The 20678-nt window shown below is 33.1% G+C and overlaps 1 protein-coding gene across 1 annotated transcript in view; it reads left to right on the top strand.

The window, feature by feature from the left end:
- LOC102806401 (hemicentin-1-like) overlaps positions 1–20678 on the top strand; it is a 140397-nt gene that overhangs the window by 37730 nt on the left and 81989 nt on the right. The window contains exons 22-30 of the mRNA XM_085492155.1: positions 116–388; positions 4244–4431; positions 5259–5340; positions 8526–8657; positions 9696–9827; positions 9999–10186; positions 10811–10892; positions 12204–12476; positions 19240–19410. Coding sequence (XP_085348281.1) covers positions 116–388; positions 4244–4431; positions 5259–5340; positions 8526–8657; positions 9696–9827; positions 9999–10186; positions 10811–10892; positions 12204–12476; positions 19240–19410 — 1521 coding nt within the window. The remainder of the gene's footprint in view (positions 1–115; positions 389–4243; positions 4432–5258; positions 5341–8525; positions 8658–9695; positions 9828–9998; positions 10187–10810; positions 10893–12203; positions 12477–19239; positions 19411–20678) is intronic.

Raw genomic sequence — 20678 nt, 5'->3', positions numbered from 1 at the left:
GGTATAATAATAACCTTATTAACTTACCATGTGCTCATATATACCATCATATCATTTGTAGTGATGGTTAGTATCATATTAACCTTATTAACCAACCTACTTCTTGTCTTTACAGTGCCACCTACAATTCAAGAATCTTTCCAACAGTTTGTGGTGATAGAAGACCAACAAGTGACAATGGAATGTACATCCACGGGAACACCAGCACCGGAAATACGATGGCAGATAAAAGACGAAGACATATCCCATAATGATATGCGGTATAGAATGTTGCCAACGGGTGCATTGCAGATCCCATTTGCACGAAGGGAAGATACAGGAATGTTTAAATGCATTGCAGAAAATGCAGCAGGGAAAGCTGAACAGTTTATGGGCCTACAAGTGAATGGTAAATACGTAATCTCTTTTAGAAATTATTTGGAGTAATACTATTAGTGGTTGACCTTTAAAAATTGGGGAAAAGATAATCATAAGATTATTATGAGAATACTGCATATGCATTCAGGCAGTATAGAAATGCATCTACTATGCGGTATTCTTCTGATAACTTCATATTATTGGACATGTTATTTTATTTATGATTCACAATCTGCAATATGCAAATATATACTAAAACAAGCCGGTAGGCTGGTTGGCGATCCGCTCCGCTCAAAAACAAGCAACATGTTGTTGGCTGTTTCCATGGTGTGACATAAACGTGAAGCTAACGTCAATTTATAACTAATACGAAGTTCGCAAACACCATTCAGTCTTTAGAAGTCACTTAGTTTATTACTAGGACCACAGTCACTCTACTAGTAGAGTGACTGTGCTAGGACGTATTCTGCTGTTACATTTTTTATTTCCAACCGTTTTGCGATAGCATTTTCTAGAATGAAGCGTTTCCTGTAAATGTTGGAAAGCGAAATAACGAAATGGTAAATAATTACCTAAATTGCAGTGTGTTGACCTTCATAACAATATACTTCATAATGCAAAACACTAGTCATGGTGAGTTATTTAAATATACGACTCCTAATCGAAAAATATGACCACAGTCCAGAATTTCAGACGGATATTAAGCAACCTAAGAGCATATCAGAAGAATTTACTCTCAAATATAAAAAAGAACTGCAGTCAAAAGTCAAGAATGCCAGCAAATAAAGGACTCTGTCCCAAAATCCTTTGTGCGCGTTATTACGGACACGCGCAAAAAACTGTCAAATATACAGTACGCTACTATCTTGCCACATATTGTTTAGCAGTGGAGTGTTCGGTGACCATTGAATTAGCCCGTGATTCATATTTTATATGTATTAATTTATTTATCATTTTTTGCGACTGACAGTACTGCCAAATTTTAGTCAAAAAAACGCAACTGGTGAAACGTAAGAGCATCGCCAGGCGATGGACACAGGGCTCTTTGGCAACGACCGCATACAGGTCAAAATACGCGTTCTATTTTTACACGTTAAATTTGGCTCTTCCGTTTTGCCCCCTCCGGAATGTTCTACTTTCGCAGCCTAATCGCAGGTTTTTCGAAAAACGTCGAAAAAACACAAGAATTAGTAGAAATGTTTTGGGCGGATTATTGATGGAGAATAATGTCTTTATTACAAAAATGCTGAAAAACCGTGAGTTGTTGCCTTAGTTATTTTTTTAAAACTGCGAACTCGGCAAATTTGGTTGCACAACTTCCCTTTATCATATACACCCAGCGACACCGATGCCAGGTGACTGTGTACAAAACTGGTAGGAGGTAATACATTTGGAACGAAAGTATTCAAAAATCAGTTTTTACCTTGCCCGTACCATCAAAGATGGAAGGGAAAGGTATATTAAGGGAAAAATTTGTCCTGCGTTGTTGTTGTCGTCGTCGTTAATAATTGTTATTGTGTGCATGATAACTTTACTAATTCTATTCCAAACTTCATCAAACTTGGTCACCTTGTTCATCAGTATAAAGTCTTCCCTGAGTTTGAGCAACAGATGTCCTGTATGAAAATATCATGCACAAATTGAGAAAAACTGATAAAATATTTTGACTGATTCTACTTGACTGATCACTGGTGATACACATCAAAGGTCACTGATCTCAGTGGAAATATGCATTGTTGTATGTGTTCAATGAAGCAAATGATTTATCTTGTAATAATATCCTTGGTAATGTATCTCAGAATCCCTTACTGGGTTTCAAAACCAACTCATGGAGAGATTGCACAGTCTGATACACATTTGCAAACCTACCAATAAATCTTTACAGAAAACAAGATGTCAGAAAATCAATATAAGCACTCCTATGAACTGGGTGCCAAACTTTGATCAAGATCTGAAGCTAATAGAAAATCTGTTTAGTTCAAAGTTATCAAATCAAAAACAATACATAAAAAATACATAAAAAGCAAAACATTTCATCCACATTTTAAAAAGAAAATTGTTCTAAAATATATGTATTCTGTATTTGACAAACAGTTCATTTGACAAATGAAAACTCACAGGAGTATGTTTCAGCTATTAGAACAGAATGATAGAGTTTTTATAATACTAGTTTAAAAACTCACTTCAAACAAAGATTGCAGTGTTTGAAGATGTAGGTTCTCAGGAGGCAACAGTTCTGTTGACTTCTCCCTCCACTGGACACCAACTAACTATTTAAGTTGATTTGCATACAAAGCAGAGCTTGCAACATGATAGCTATTTATAAAGGGTGTTTGTTTTTTTTACTTTTCATATAATACAGTAGTCACACAATGAGGCAGTTCATATTTGTCTCAGTGAATCATTAATTTTTGACAGACACCTGTACAAAATACTTGGACAAAAGCCAGCTAAGATTTTCTGTTAATATCTTGCATGTTTTATGAATCTATTCACGTCTAAATGCAGCACTTTTTTTTTGCAATGAGGCATTTGTTTTTATACTAAAATATCTGAATTACTTTGAATAAAGCTGGAAATTATGTCCCTTAAAATAATTAAACAAATAGAGCTAATCTGCACTGGCTCGGAAGGTTGTAAAAATGATTAGCTAGTTTGAATTTCTAATTTGCATAACATTACTGAGAATGAACGTGCATTCAACGCCACAAGTTTTTTGTTTTTTTAGTCAATCAGAATTCATCTTCCGAGCCAGTGCAGATCAGCAGAACAAATAAGGCACAAATGTTTTTGTAAGATATTTATATTTTTAAAGGACATTCGGTAGACTGATTCCCCACTGTTGGTTCAACCCCAAAACTTTTTTTGTATTCAAAATTAATTATGACAATGTATATTTATATTGAAACAAACTATGTTAAAGGGAATTATATTATATAACAAAGGGCAAGGTCACCAGAGTTCAACTATGTTTGGATGTTGCAATGGCAGTGGTGGGCCAGGATTGTTTTCCAATTAATGACGGCACGACCTACCTGTGAAGTATGAACAAAACCAGCCAAGCCGAAAAAATCACAGAGGAGTTAAAAGCCGTTGCTGGTGAAAAGTTACCCCAACTTTGGGGTCAAATTTCTCGGTAATGAAAACAGATATCAAAAATTCAAATAGTAACTTTGTGCCCACACTCAAGCTGAGTAGAATGAGCTATGTCTGAAGTGTTTTATCCCAAATTTGTAGGAGGAGATACATTTGGCGCAAAGCTATTCAAAAATCAGTTTTTTGGCTGTTGCTATGGCAACGGTGGCCCAAAAAAATTTTCCGGATTTTTCCTAATAACTAGGGTGAAGGTGTGACCTACCTGCCAAGTTTGAACGAAATCGGCCAAGCCAAAAAAATCACAGAAGAAATCATACGTGAAAACACTGGAAATGTACACACAGACACACACACAAAATGACAAAAGTGATTATAAGGGCAATCCTAGCGGAACGGATCGCCAATAATCTAGACTTAATTCTTAGTGGTTACATCAGCGCTTGCTCTATATATCTAATTCACTTTTACCTTGTGGCGGTCATTGTGGATTAATTTGCGATCAAAGCCTTGCTTTCGGAACTCCCACAATGATACAATATGTATTATTCACTGCAAATGTGAAAGAAACGCTTGATAAAAGTAAATTCTCTATCGTATAATTTATCTTAATTAAAGCGAGAGGGTCGTCACCTGCGTGGGAATCGAGTCCCAAGCGACCATCAGTAGACGCTTTTTTGTAAACAATGACACGCTATGGCCATCGGATGTATGTGCAGGTGACAACTTCCCGCTTTAATCTTAACAGGTACTGTAACTGAACCCCTAACGATTTCTTATTTTTTTATGTTAGTTCCTCCAAGTATTTACCCAGACAAACAAGCATACCACGTACTCATCCAAGAGAATATTGGACTGCAGTGTAATAGCGATGGAACACCACAACCCACTGTAACCTGGGAAAAAGATGGCCGTGGTGTTGCTAACACCGACAGACACCACATAGCCGATGATGGTGAACTTTATATAACGAATACTCAAGTGAGTATTGTTTAAAATTATCTTTACTTAAAAACCTGATTATTGAATTCTTTTGTGTGTGTTCTTTCCAAGAATACATTTGTAGCTTTCTCAAAATAAGATTAAAGTGATACATTGTAAAAATAAAAATTTAGGTCTGTGTTTTACCATGCCTGTAATGTTAAAGAATGTGTCAGATCATCATTGTTAACATATAGAACTCATGATGTGGAACTGTGAGTGATAGTCATTTTCTTTAACCTTTTTACCACCAGACTTTCTCGCCAAAAGTTTTCTGCACATTTTTGCTAAAATTCTTCAGTATATCTGGAAATAAACCCTAATTTTGGAGCCAACAGACAAGCTTTGAGTCAATTTTCAGTTTTTACTCACAAAATTTGGCTCTTTTTGTCCCAACCATGTAAAGGAAAGTGCAGACTATAAACAGGACTATTTTGTGAATTTGTGATGAAGAAGGGAAATGGTGGCGAAAAGGTTAACACAATAAACCTACACGTTTTACTATCAGAAGGTTCAAGCAGAATTCAAGATTATATGTCATGTTTGTCATACTTAATGAGTCATTAGAATCAGAATAACCGAAAATAAAAACAAAAATGTCACAAGACAATTTTTCGAGATACTAAAATGTGACATGTTTGACTTCTTGTTGAAAACTGTAAGCTTTGATAATACACATATAGGTACCTCATGTGAACCAATCTCAGATTTGTGATGATATTTTCAGTTCTCTAATTGAAATGTACATTGCTAACAGCGGAGCTATCTGCTTCTTGTTTTAGTTGTATTCACTATTAAATACACTAACAGAAACATTTTGTTCACAGGAAGTTGATAATGGTAAATACATATGTAGAGCTATCAATGTAGCTGGCAGAGCCTCTCGGGAAATGATTCTGACAGTTCAAGGTTAGACCATTCATGTTCTCTTAGTTCTCTATATACAATCATTTTTTGGGGATTTTCATTAGTTCTGTTTTCATCAAAGCTGTTCATAAAATAATGATTTACAACAAAAGAAACTAGGATTAATTAAATTAGGTATAAATAGGCCCTCTAGTGGTGGGTTTCACTTAACAACCTACTGTTTATATATGTCTCTAAAATATGTAATAAAACATAAATGTATAAAATTATAAAATAAGTATCTGGATCTGAACATTTTAGTAACTTAACTTTTTCACTACCAATTCCCGTTTCTCATTACAAAATAGTCCAGTTTAAGGTCTGCACTTTCCTTCTGAAGATTGGGACAAAAATAACCACATTTTGTGACTAAAAACCAAAAATATATAAAAAAGAATATAAAGCAGAAGAATATCAAAAACAAAGTGCAAACAAATTTGGAAAGTGAAAGAAAGGTGGTAAAAAGGTCAACAAGTATGACATCATCATTTATAATGCTACAGTATAAAAGTATATGACAAGTATGACATCATCATTTATAATGCTACAGTATAAAAGTATATGACAAGTATGACATCATCATTTATAATGCTACAGTATAAAAGTATATGACAAGTATGACATCATCATTTAAAATGCTACAGTATAAAAGTATATGACAAGTATGACATCATCATTTATAATACTACAGTATAAAAGTATATGACAAGTATGACATCATTTATAATGCTACAGTATAAAAGTATAAGACAAGTATGACATCATTTATAATGCTACAGTATAAAAGTATATGACAAGTATGACATCATCATTTATAATGCTACTGTATAAAAGTATATGACAAGTATGACATCATCATTTATAATGCTACAGTATAAAAGTATATGACAAGTATGACATCATCATTTATAATGCTACAGTATAAAAGTATATGACAAGTATGACATCATTTATAATGCTACAGTATAAAAGTATATGACAAGTATGACATCATTTATAATGCTACAGTATAAAAGTATATGACAAGTATGACATCATCATTTATAATGCTACAGTATAAAAGTATATGACAAGTATGACATCATTTATAATGCTACAGTATAAAAGTATATGACAAGTATGACATCATTTATAATGCTACAGTATAAAAGTATATGACAAGTATGACATCATCATTTATAATGCTACAGTATAAAAGTATATGACAAGTATGACATCATCATTTATAATGCTACTGTATAAAAGTGTATGACAAGTATGACATCATCATTTATAATGCTACAGTATAAAAGTATATGACAAGTATGACATCATCATTTATAATGCTACAGTATAAAAGTATATGACAAGTATGACATCATCATTTATGCTACAGTATAAAAGTATATGACAAGTATGACATCATCATTTATAATGCTACTGTATAAAAGTGTATGACAAGTATGACATCATCATTTATAATGCTACAGTATAAAAGTATAAGACAAGTATGACATCATCATTTATAATGCTACAGTATAAAAGTATATGACAAGTATGACATCATTTATGCTACAGTATAAAAGTATATGACAAGTATGACATCATTTAAAATGCTACAGTATAAAAGTATATGACAAGTATGACATCATCATTTATAATGCTACAGTATAAAAGTATATGACAAGTATGACATCATTTATAATGCTACAGTATAAAAGTATAAGACAAGTATGACATCATTTATAATGCTACAGTATAAAAGTATATGACAAGTATGACATCATCATTTATAATGCTACTGTATAAAAGTATATGACAAGTATGACATCATCATTTATAATGCTACTGTATAAAAGTGTATGACAAGTATGACATCATCATTTATAATGCTACAGTATAAAAGTATAAGACAAGTATGACATCATCATTTATAATGCTACAGTATAAAAGTATATGACAAGTATGACATCATTTATGCTACAGTATAAAAGTATATGACAAGTATGACATCATCATTTATAATGCTACAGTATAAAAGTATATGACAAGTATGACATCATCATTTATAATGCTACTGTATAAAAGTATATGACAAGTATGACATCATCATTTATAATGCTACAGTATAAAAGTATATGACAAGTATGACATCATCATTTATAATGCTACAGTATAAAAGTATATGACAAGTATGACATCATCATTTATAATGCTACAGTATAAAAGTATATGACAAGTATGACATCATCATTTATAATGCTACAGTATAAAAGTATATAACAAGTATGACATCATCATTTATAATGCTACAGTATAAAAGTATATGACAAGTATGACATCATCATTTATAATGTTACAGTGTAAAAGTATATGACAAGTATGACAGCATCATTTATAATGCTACAGTATAAAAGTATATGACAAGTATGACATCATCATTTATAATGCTACAGTATAAAAGTATATGACATTTCTCATTGGACATAAAAATGATCAGTTTACTGAGTTTTATTTTAGTGTTATTTTGTCTGAAAAATCCCATTAAGGCAGCAAGAATGTTTTTGACTATCTTACTCTCAAGTTTGCAATAATTATATTATTGCCAGTGCTCAAGTTAAATTAACTATTATATTTTATCTGTATCACCCAAATTTACAGTGATTAGTCAATTTTCTCAGTGCCATCAAAGTTTACAAAGATTATTTATTATTGACAGTGATACTCAAGTTTGCAATGATTATTTCATTTTGACAGTGCCACCCAAGTTTACAATGATTATTTATTATTGACAGTGCCATCCAAGTTTACAATAATTATTCAATTTTCACAGTGCCACCCAAGTTTACAATGATTATTCAATTTTCACAGTGCCACCCAAGTTTACAATGATTATTATTTACAGTGCCACTCAAGTTTGCAACGATTATTTCATTTTGACAGTACCACCCAAGTTTACAATGATTATTTCATTTTGACAGTACCACCCAAGTTTACAATGATTATTTCATTTTGACAGTACCACCCAAGTTTGCAATGATTATTTCATTTTGACAGTGCCACCCAAGTTTACAATGATTATTTATTATTGACAGTACCACCCAAGTTTACAATGATTATTTATTATTGTCAGTACAACCCAAGTTTACAATGATTGTTTATTATTGACAGTACCACCAAAGTTTACAATGATTATTTATTATTAACAGTACCACCCAAGTTTACAGTGATGCCTATTGCCCAGCGATTATCTGCTAATGATGTACTACATCTGGTATGTGAAGCTGTAGGTGTACCAGTACCAGAATTGACCTGGCAACATAATGGAGAGTATATACCAAGTGAGTTATAAACATTAGCTATACCACAACTGGGTTCAAATGTCACGTTTGTTTGTTTTCAAATTCAAAATGACCATTTGACAGTCTATTTATATCTAAAAAGAGCACAAAAGTCAAGATTTTTTTTTACAAATCTAATTAAAAATGGCTGACTGGTGGCCATTTTTTTCTCAAATATGATATTCAGAGCTATATCTTCAACTTGAATCATATACGTTGTGTAGACTTTGTATAGTGGAGCTTATCATATAAGTGATTGTCTGTTCACTCTGATTGCTTTGTTACTATATGTACCTTGGTTAGAACTTTCTCAGATTTGTTCATTTCATATCTTATTTTCTCTAATTTAGATGAATATATTTGTCATTTTAGGTGAAAAGTGATATTTTCGACTTCTTGTTGAAAACAGCAAATCTGATTGATTTGATATTATACACATGCATAGGTACTATATGTGGATCTCTCGCAGATTTGTTCATTTTGTGATGAAATCTTCAATTCCCTAATTGAAATGTGCTAAGCTGTCTGAACCATATGCTGCTTGTTCTAGGTGTTATCTGTATTTGTAGTTGGTTGGTCTGCATAAGCAAATACTATGGTATTCCTAAAACCAAACTTTCCCGGGAGTCTAGACAGAAGTTTTCATTGCAAAAAAAATTTCTGACTTGTGAAATTTGCGAAAGTTTGTGTCTCCAAAATCAAAGTGGTTTACGATGTTTCTGTCACAGTTGTTTTGAGTCTCCTTCTCCCTGTGTTACACACCCTTAGTAAACTTGCTCTATGAGAAAACTGACTGACTTGATACACAATTAGCAACTATTGTAGATTATCCACCTACGATAGCTATTAATGACAGCTTGGGAAATCTAAGTTTTTAAGTTTTGTTTTGATTCAAGACCAGTAGCCAATAGAAAAACTGCATGCATTTGGTCCAAAATTAACCAACATTACTAGAAAATGATGTATGGGAAAAACTTTACCATTCAAATGAGTTATTATCATATTCTATATTTTTATATGAACTTTTGTGTTTTTCAGCTGCTCGCAGTATAAATGGTCGAAGTGAACTGACAATATATAATGTACGAAAGGAAGATACTGGAACATATGCATGTATTGCTGAAAACGCCGCTGGGAAGGAAAAAAGAGTGACTGATATCTGGGTCCAAGGTTTGTCTTACATATTCTGAAGGGCTGTAAAAAAACTGTCATGCCATGCATGTATTAGATATGGGTCTCTTACAAACAAAGATGGTGGTGGATGTGAAAAAGAAAATTCTCAATTGTGGAAAGGTGATTTAGCTTTTATTCAATATCTATTTACTATATTATTATTTTCAGTTCCACCAACTGATTTTGTGCCTCCTCGGAATCAGACAGTAACACGTGCACACACAGTGGAGTTGACCTGCTCTGCCGATGGCGACCCCGCACCAAATATAATTTGGAGTAAGAACAGTAACCCAGTTCATTTCACCAATAGGGTTAGAAAATCCAACAACGGCTCATTGGTTATTTACGGCACTACTGTAAGTAAATCAATAGATTTAATATGCTGCCCTCATGTGTCCATATTCAGCTAATCATTTTGGTATACTGCTCTCATCGGTCAATACACAGTAATTTGAGATCTTTCTGTTATACTGCCCTCATGTGGCGAGTTTACATCAAATTAGTCTCGTCAATGTAAACGTGTCATGAATAGACGACTTTCCCGGAAGTCAAAGAATTGAATGCATTGAAAGAGTATGATTGAACTTATAATATCTTTTCTTTTTAATGTGGTTGTGCACTGGATTGCCTTAAGGTGCATATTATAGTGTCCTAATTTTAATCTGGTCATGAATGTGCTCAATCATTCATTAATTTGAGGTCAAGCCCACCACCACGACACTCTACAATAAAACATGACATGACCACCTGTCTAAAATGGTAACTATCGTCATGAACTATGCAGACATGCACCGATTGTTATGTTTAAAGTGGATGTATTCTTCAAGTAGTTTGTTCGAGTTCATTCGTATTTTTGTGCTTTTAATTTTACATTACAAACTGTAAATGTTGCATGATGTTTCATTTTCAAATTGAACTTCATAATGTTATGAGTATGTTGTAATAATGTAATTGTTGTAATGTCTTGACATCAAAATCAGAGTGAAGATGCCGGTGATTATAAATGTATAGCTGAGAATAGCGCTGGTGTTCGTGAAGGTGTAGCAACATTAGCTGTTAGAAGTAAGTACATTGCATATTTATCATGTGACAATCATGAAGTTATCATGTGACAATCATGAAGTTATCATGTGGCAATCATGAAGTTATCATGTGACAATCATGAAGTTATCATGTGACAATCATAAAGTTATCATGTGGCAATCATGAAGTTATCATGTGACAATCATGAAGTTATCATGTGACAATCATGAAGTTATCATGTGACAATCATGAAGTTATCATGTGACAATCATGAAGTTATCATGTGGCAATCATGAAGTCATCTTGTGGCAATCATGAAGTCATCTTGTGGCAATCATGAAGTTATCATGTGGCAATCATGAAGTTATCATGTGGCAATCATGAAGTTATCATGTGGCAATCATGAAGTTATCATGTGACAATCATGAAGTTATCTTGTGGCAATCATGAAGTTATCTTGTGGCAATCATGAAGTTATCTTGTGGCAATCATGAAGTTATGTGACAATCATGAAGTTATGTGACAATCATGAAGTTATCATGTGACAATCATGAAGTTATCATGTGGCAATCATGAAGTTATCATGTGGCAATCATGAAGTTATCATGTGACAATCATGAAGTTATCATGTGACAATCATGAAGTTATCATGTAACAATCATGAAGTTATCATGTAACAATCATGAAGTTATCATGTGACAATCATGAAGTTATGTGACAATCATGAAGTTATCATGTGGCAATCATGAAGTTATCTTGTGGCAATCATGCAGTTATTTGGCAATCATGCAGTTATCATGTGACAATCATGCAGTTATCTTGTGGCAATCATGCAGTTATGTGACAATCATGCAGTTATGTGACAATCATGCAGTTATGTGGCAATCATGAAGTTATCTTGTGGCAATCATGCAGTTATGTGGCAATCATGCAGTTATCATGTGACAATCATGCAGTTATCATGTGACAATCATACAGTTATCATGTGGCAACAATGCAGTTATCATGTGGCAGTCATGCAGTTATCATGTGGCAATCATGCAATTACAAATGTATGTGGCAATCCTGTAGTTACAATAGTATGTGACAATCATGCAGTTATCATGTGGCAATCATGCAGTTACAAATGTATGTAACAATCCTGTAGTTACAATAGTATGTGACAATCATGCAGTTATCATGTGGCAATCATGCATTTGTCAAGTACATGTAGTTGTCACATGGTAGTCATGTAGCTGTCATTCAGTGTGGACCATTAAAATATCAATACAAATTGTCGAAACATTGTAGATCCAGCTCTTCAGTTTTTCCTTTAATGCAATCTACCTTATATTTATATGCATCTTTAAGGTAAACCGGAATTAACAATAGAGCCACCCGAAGCTATGATTGTTGATCAAGGAGATGCAATATTAATAGATTGCCAGGCAGAAGGTGACCCACAGCCATCTATCGAGTGGTGGACTGCAACATCTATGATAACATCCAATGGTAGAAATATGATTTTACCCAACAATACATTGTATATTTTCCCTGCACAAATTGAGGATAATGGTAGATACGCTTGTAAAGCCATTAACACAGTGGGCGATACAACTCGAGCTACCTTGGTAACAGTTAGAGGTAAGTTTTCAATCATGACAGGTCAGTCTCCATAAATGATTTTTTGAACTTGCTCATTATTATAAGGATTGCAAAATAGCTATATGATATGATTGATGTTATCGCAAATCACCTTTCAATACCATTCACAAAATAAACTTGTTTAAGTTTTTCCAAATTTTTCAAGGATGAGAAACCAAAAACATATTTTATGATTTGTTTAAAACACATCAAAAACTACAAACATTTTGTAATCTGTTATTCAATGTGGAAAAAGTCATCTATAAACGATATAGCACTTAAAACGTGTTTGAGATAAGCTACATGGTTCTAATTTTGTGTGTGCAATAAGTCGTAAACAAGAAATTGAAGTTATCTAATGGTAACACTGTTAACATGCACTACAAAGTATAAGGTAAGTACTGAATATGTAATTGTCACCTGGTTGTTGAACTTTGACCATTGACCTGTCAGCTGCCATTATTAGTCCCCGTTTGAATGAAGTCCGAAAACGGGGACTTATAATTTGGTTTCCTTCCGTGCGTCTGTGCGTTCGTGCGTCTGTCCGGAGTCGTATCTCAGAATCCCTTGGACCGATTCCGTTCATTCTTTGCATGTGCCTAGTACCTTATGTGGGACATATGCACATGCAGTGGTTTAGCGATTCGATTAAAAATTGCCGACTGGCAGCCATCTTGTTTTTTTTAAATGTTGTATTTTGGACATGCTTTGTCAGTTGTCATTCAAACTTGGTACATAGATTATACATGTTAGGACGATTTTTTTCACAATTGGATCAAAGATGGCCGACTGGCAGGCATCTTGTTTTTTTTATATGCGGTATCTTGTACGTGCTCTGTCAGTTTTCATTCAAATTTGACACATACATGTACTTTATACATGTTAGGATGCATGTCCATGACAATTTGTTTCAAAATCTGGTCAAGGATGGCCGATTGACAGCCATCTGACTTTTTGGCCTTACTACTATATTTCTACAATTTATGTACCATTTCCATTCGTATTTGGCACATACATCAGACATATCAGTGTGTTTCATAATCAGATCAAAGATGGACGAATAACTGCTGTTTTTATTTTTGGCCATATTACTACTACACGGAACACGTGTTTTGATGTAAATAAACAATCTGTTGTATACACCACTTGGAACTCAAGTTTCAAGGACACGCTCGCGACAACCCCTCCACTTCAATATGACGAGCACAAAGAGAACTTTCAAAAATTTTACGGGGACTGTGTCATTTTCAATGACTTGTATTCAAAGTAATTTACAGTAAAGTAATTTTCGACCTTTGTTTGTAATTCAAAATCATTTGTTATAAAGATATTATTGATTAGATTTATTTTATTCTTTGAAAGTGTTAATTACTGTTCACCAGTGGATAATTATGTCTAGATATTATTTTTTCATGCCAACATGTTGGTGCTGCATTTTTAATTTTAGACATAATTGTCCTGATTACCACCTATTTCAATACCAGTCAATATTTTGAACACGAACATGAACTTTTTAAACACCAGAGTAAACTTTTTGAACACCAATGTCAACATTTTGATCATCAGACTAAACATTTTGAACATCAGACTAAACATTTTGAACACCAATGTCAATATTTTGAACACCAAAATCAACATTTGGAACACCAAAGTAAACTTTTTGAACACCAATGTCAACATTTTGAACACCAAAATCAACATTTGGAACACCAAAGTGAACTTTTTGAACACCAAAGTGAACTTTTTAAACATCAGAGTAAACTTTTTGAACACCAATGTCAACATTTTGAACATCAGACTAAACATTTTGAACACCAATGTCAACATTTGGAACACCAAAGTAAACTTTTTGTAATCAAAATCAGCTTTTTGAATTTCAATTTCATCTCTTATTATGTCGCAAAATAAAACCCACATTTGTTTCAGACATTTTAGAAACATTAATAACAGTATCAAAAATGTTGGCTTGAAATAATTCTTACAATATTTGAATAAATCTAGTTGCCACTTTGAATAAAATTAGTTGATTTGCACATAAACTCAAAAAACAATCAAACTAAATATGTTACACATGCACGAGATATTGCATGCATGCTTGTTTTATTTCTTTTTTATTTCCATTACTTTTTACCTTGCCCGTACCATCAAAGATGGAAGGGAAAGGTATATTAAGGGCAAAATTTTGTTCGGCGTTGTCGTCGTCGTTGTTGTTGTTGTCGTCGTTAATAATTGTTATTGTGTGCATGATAACTTTACTAATTCTATTCCAAACTTCATCAAACTTGGTCACCTTGTTCATCAGTATAAAGTCTTCCCTGAGTTTGAACAACAGTAGTCCTGTATGAAAATATCATGCAAAAATTGAGAAAAACTGATAAAATATTTTGACTGTTTCTACTTGACTGATCACTGGTGATACACATCAAAGGTCACTGATCTCAGTGGAAATATGCATTGTTGTATGTGTTCAATGAAGCAAATGATTTATCTTGTAATAATATCCTTGGTAAAGTATCTCGGAATCTGATACACATTTGCAAACCTACCAATAAAATCTTTACAGAAAACAAGATGTCAGAAAATCAATATAAGCACTCCTATGAACTGGGTGCCAAACTTTGATCAAGATCTGATGCTAATAGAAAATCTGTTTAGTTCAAAGTTATCAAATCAAAAACAATACATAAAAAATACATAAAAAGCAAAACATTTCATCCACATTTTAAAAAGAAAATTGTTCTAAAATATATGTATTCTGTATTTGACAAACAGTTCATTTGACAAATGAAAACTCACAGGAATATGTTTCAGCTATTAGAACAGAATGATAGAGTTTTTATAATACTAGTTTAAAAACGCACTTCAGAGATTGCAGTGTTTGAAGATGTAGTTTCTCAGGAGGCAACAGTACTGTTGAATTCTCCCTCCACTGGACACCAACTATTTAAGTTGATTTGCATACAAAGCAGAGCTTGCAACATGATAGCTATTCATAAAGGGTGTTTTTTTTTTTTTTTTTTTACTTTTCATATAATACAGTAGTCACACAATGAGGCAGTTCATATTTGTCTCAGTGAATCATTAATTTTTGACAGACACCTGTACAAAATACTTGGACAAAAGCCAGCTAAGATTTTCTGTTATCTTGCATGTTTTATGAATCTATTCACGTCTAAATGCAGCACTTTTTTTTTTGCAATGAGGCATTTGTTTTTATACTAAAATATCTGAATTACTTTGAATAAAGCTGGAAATTATGTCCCTTAAAATAATTAAACAAATAAGGCACAAATGTTTTTGTAAGATATTTACATCATTAAAGGACATTCGGTAGACTGTTAGTTCAACCCCAAAACTTGTTTGTATTCAAAATTAATTATGACAATGTATATTTATATTGAAACAAACTATGTTAAAGGGAATTATATTATATAACAAAGGGCAAGGTCACCAGAGTTCAACTATGTTTTACCGTTGTAATAATATAACCAGTTTTAATTGATGTGACTTGTTCAATTAATGCAATTAAATTAAAAATGAAATTATTTGATTGTATAACCAAATTATCATATATAATTAATAATTCCTTACTTCCTTTGCTGTTTATTGTTTTACACTACTAAAAATAACAAAATGTCACTGAGACATGTGCAGTCACTACGCTATGTGTTTGTTTCTATGGTGAGAGAACTTCCACCGTTGTATTCCAATATAGTAGCAATCATATCTAAGCAGCAATATCTAAGCATTCATATCTAAGCAACCATATCTGATCAACCATATCTGATCAACCATATCTGATCAACCATATCTAAGCAACCATATCTGATCAACCATATCTAAGCAATCATATCTAAGCATCCATATCTAAGCAACCATATCTAAGCAACCATATCTCAGCAACTATATCTTATCAACCATATCCAAGCAACCATATCTAAGCAACAATATCTAAGCAACCATATCTGATCAACCATATCTAAGCAGCAATATCTAAGAATCCATATCCAAGCAACGATATCTGATCAACCATATCTAAGCAACAATATCTAAACAACCATATCAATCTACCATATCTAAGCAACCATACCTAAGCAACAATATCTAAGCAACAATATCTAAGCAACCATATCCAAGCAACCATATCTTGATCAACCATATCTAAGCAACCATATCTAAGCAATCATATCAAAGCAACTTTATTTGATCAACCATATCTGAGCAAACCATATCTAAGCAACCATATCTGATCAACCATATCTCAGTCTCTAAAATTTGACCATGTAAAAGTTTTGAATATGTTTAAATTGCATTATGGGAAAAAAGGTGACTGACGTGACATTTGCATGAAATATAAAAAGAAAACTTTGTGAATGTAATTCTAAGATTACTTCAATGCACAAACAAAATTTACAGAATAGCCAATTATTATCTTTCCTGCATTTTAGAAAACCCTTTTCCATATGCGACTACATGAAAAATTTAAAATCCTACTTGTTGTGAATGGTAAACAGACATTCTGTTTTTTAGTTTAATACTGAGAATAACAATGAATGATTAATTTTGGTTGTTCAGTTGATTGCTTTCCAGTTTCTGTAGTGACAAATGATTTAACTTTGTTGTTTGCTTCCCTGTCTCTAGTGACAAATTATTAGTCTTTGCGATTAGTACGTCTGTGTGTATGTATGTATGTGGGTATGTGTGTGTATCCATGTCTGTGTGCATGTCATTTCCATTTATATCTCAAAAACCAATCATCAGATTTTAATGAAACTTGGTGCATAGATGCTCTGGGATAATGTGCAGACCTGATTAGGTTTTGGTTGATATCAATGCATATTAATTATCTAATTTGCATATTGATAGTAAATTGTAAGCATTTTCACTTGTTTCTCGTGTTCCATTCAGATTTGATTAGATTTTGGTTTAAATCCATGCATATTAATTACCTAATTCGCATGATAATTAGCTAATTTTTAGTAGTTCTATGACTGTTTCTCTAATTGAATTTTGATGAAACTTGGTGCATAGAAGCTCTGGGACAATGTGCAGACCTGATTTGTTTGGGGTAAGTTTACTAATTACCTAATTTGCATAATGATTAGTGAATTTTCGGCTTTTCCACTGATATCTCAAGTACTAATCATCACATTACAATGAAACTTGACTAAAACCTGTGCATATTAACATAATTTGCATAATGATTCATAATTTTTCGGCTTTTCCATAGATATCTCAAGTTCTAATCACATTTGAATGAAACCTGGTACATTGATGATTAGTGTTGTTGCACAGACCTTGTTTGAAAGGTTAATTAATGTCTCCAATACACACAGGAGTTCTTTCTAAGCTTTTAATTTGCATGTGTGTTTTGGGTGTTTTGTATGTATACTGCATCATGTCTCTGACAAACTACTGTTAATGTCTAAAACACAACTAATGACTATTTGTTGACCAATCACATTACACAGTTCTTTTTGTTAGTCTTTTGTAAGAGGTGTTAGTTAATTAGCCCAATCCAAGACCATCAAAGATCTAACATCCTGGTACTACTGGGAGTATTGTCATTATAACAGCAAGTACATGTTCTACCAATGTTATACCTTGATTGTTGCAATGTTCAAACATCCTAGTAGTCTTTGGGAAAATAAGTGAGATGGTGAATTTGTAAGAAAATACCATGACCTTTAGAGGTCATGCATAGTACCAGGATGTTTGACCTTTAGAGGTCATGCAAGGTACCAGGATGTGTGACCTTTAGGGGTCATGTAAGGTACCAGGATGTGTGACCTTTAGGGGTCATGCATTATACTTTTCATACTTGTTCATTCATAGCCCATTCCTCAACAGTGTCTTAACTTAATTTTGGATATTTGTTGATATTCTGAAAAACTTATTCTAATATATTTCTGAAGATCAATGGATTTACCAAAGTTTTGACATTGTTTGCTGCCTTTCTTGTTCTATGTGAAGGGGAATCAGTCAGTATTAATTACAACTTCTGTCATCAATTCAGGCATATCAAATCATATCATTATGGTTTTGGTTTTACACTTAAAATGATGCTGTCATCACAACTATGCATATGTATAGAAAGGGGTCATACAACACCAAATGTCTACTTGTTGTGCATTCATAAGCATACTTGTGAAATCAACAGTTGTCAAAATTATGAGTTGTCCCTGGTATGTCAGAGTAATTTTTGGTGATAAAATACTATTTACAATTTTGATTGATCCAACAATGAATTTTTTAATATTTAACCACTATTTATGACAATTTTAACCAAAAAGGTGTTGTGCACAATTTCCAAAATATTTTTGTTTGGTAAAGAAGTTACCAACGTTAACGAATCTGAATGACAGACACTGCTCACATCATGCTATTGACTGATTCCCATATTGTATTGCATCCATCACTTGAGCTCAGTATCTATTCTTGATTTCCATTTTCTGCGTAAACCTAGGGTCGGTAACTCTGCACGTACAGAACTTGATTGGTTAGAGCCCAAAACAAATATTAATGATTCTGGTCATAAAAATGTACATGTCATAGTTGTGAAAAAGAAACAGAAAATTCAAATTTTCGTGAAAATTCAATAAAATAAAACATGCGTGCATATTCATTTGGAGTAGAAATTGGCAGAAATGTCTTTGACTGAATTTAGCATGTACCGGTATGTTCATGCTGAAGTCCAGAATTGATGTAGGCATTGTGCTGCTTTATGTTGAATGCTTTGCACCCGCTTGTTTTCTATATATAGTGCACGGTGAATGGTCAGAATGGCAGAGTTGGGGGGCATGTAGTGTCTCTTGTGGTCGAGGACTACAGACAAGAATGCGTGCTTGTGACAATCCTCTGCCGGCAAACGGAGGTCGTGATTGCCGAGGATCTACCATGGACGACAGAGTCTGTGAACCCAAAACATGTCCTAGTAAGTTCACATCACCTCAAAAGCTTTCAGAATTAAAAATCAACCACAATTCACAAATTTTAAACCCACATAATTATTTCATAGTATTTCCAAATTTTTGATCAAAACTTGTGATTAATAATAAATGAAGTCTATTTAATTAAAAAATTATCCAAAAAATCAATTTAGAAAAATATGTAAAAACTGACACAATTGTGTCATGCAAAATTATGGCACTCAAAGTTGATGGTATATTTGTAATGAATTGAATACGTGATTTTCCGAACAATTGCGAGATCTCGCGAGATGCATGAAAGACGCGCGTCGAACGTCTGCTGCAAAAATCGAACGATTTGATTTTGAACTAGAATTTCTTTATTTCGCAGCTTACATTGACCGGCTGATCTTCGACAGAGGAATATTGCTTCCGAATACCCTTACTTAATCGAAATTGCCTATCACGAAATGTGGACAGTACATTATTAAGCATCGAAATGTCCCCAAAATACTTTCGCGTTTGTCGAATCCCACGCGATGTTTGACGCGACTACGACGCTATGACCTTTGTTTGTCCTGTTTTTACGTTCGATTTCATGCATAACGCGTGATTCTCGCAGTGTACGGAAAATGGTCTATTCAGAAGTACCTCATCATAAAATTTACACTAAACTCGATGATTTATTTCATAAAACTTAGAAGATAGTTTTTACAGTGAGGGGCACAAAGCTGTACCTTAGCTTAGCTTATAAATATATTTATAAAATTTTTCAAATACAGTAGCTTTCATATAAATATAAATATTTAATAATAATTGGTCTGAGAGCTTCCCATTGTATACTTCCATAGTGCATGCATGACTCCACGTTGCATAGCAATTGCCAACATATTCAAAATGAGGCACTTGCTGATTGGATATATGTTGAACTATCTCATTAAAATTAATTAAAACTAATGATGATGTCATAATACAATTTCTAGATTAGTCAATTTTGATTTATAAAAAATGAATATTTGTAACATGTTTTTAACAACCACAGCTTTACGCTCTTCACTGTATACTTAATAACACTTATATACACATAAATAAGTAATATTTAGAAACATTGTGTTTTGGATTTTGGAAACATTAAATTTACACTAGAATTTCATGGTCGTTTTAAAACACATTTGGAAGGGCATATGACTTTATAATATTTTGCAACCTGACTACCTGAGGGCACACAGCTTGTAGACAATTCCCCTAAAAATCAATGTCACTATAGTGACAGATAATTTAGGGAGGTGAGTTA

Source organism: Saccoglossus kowalevskii, chromosome 17, assembly GCF_978046115.1.
Source record: "Saccoglossus kowalevskii chromosome 17, keSacKowa6.1, whole genome shotgun sequence".
Classification (NCBI taxonomy): Eukaryota; Metazoa; Hemichordata; class Enteropneusta; family Harrimaniidae; genus Saccoglossus; species Saccoglossus kowalevskii.
This window is presented reverse-complemented; position numbering and strand designations above follow the sequence as displayed.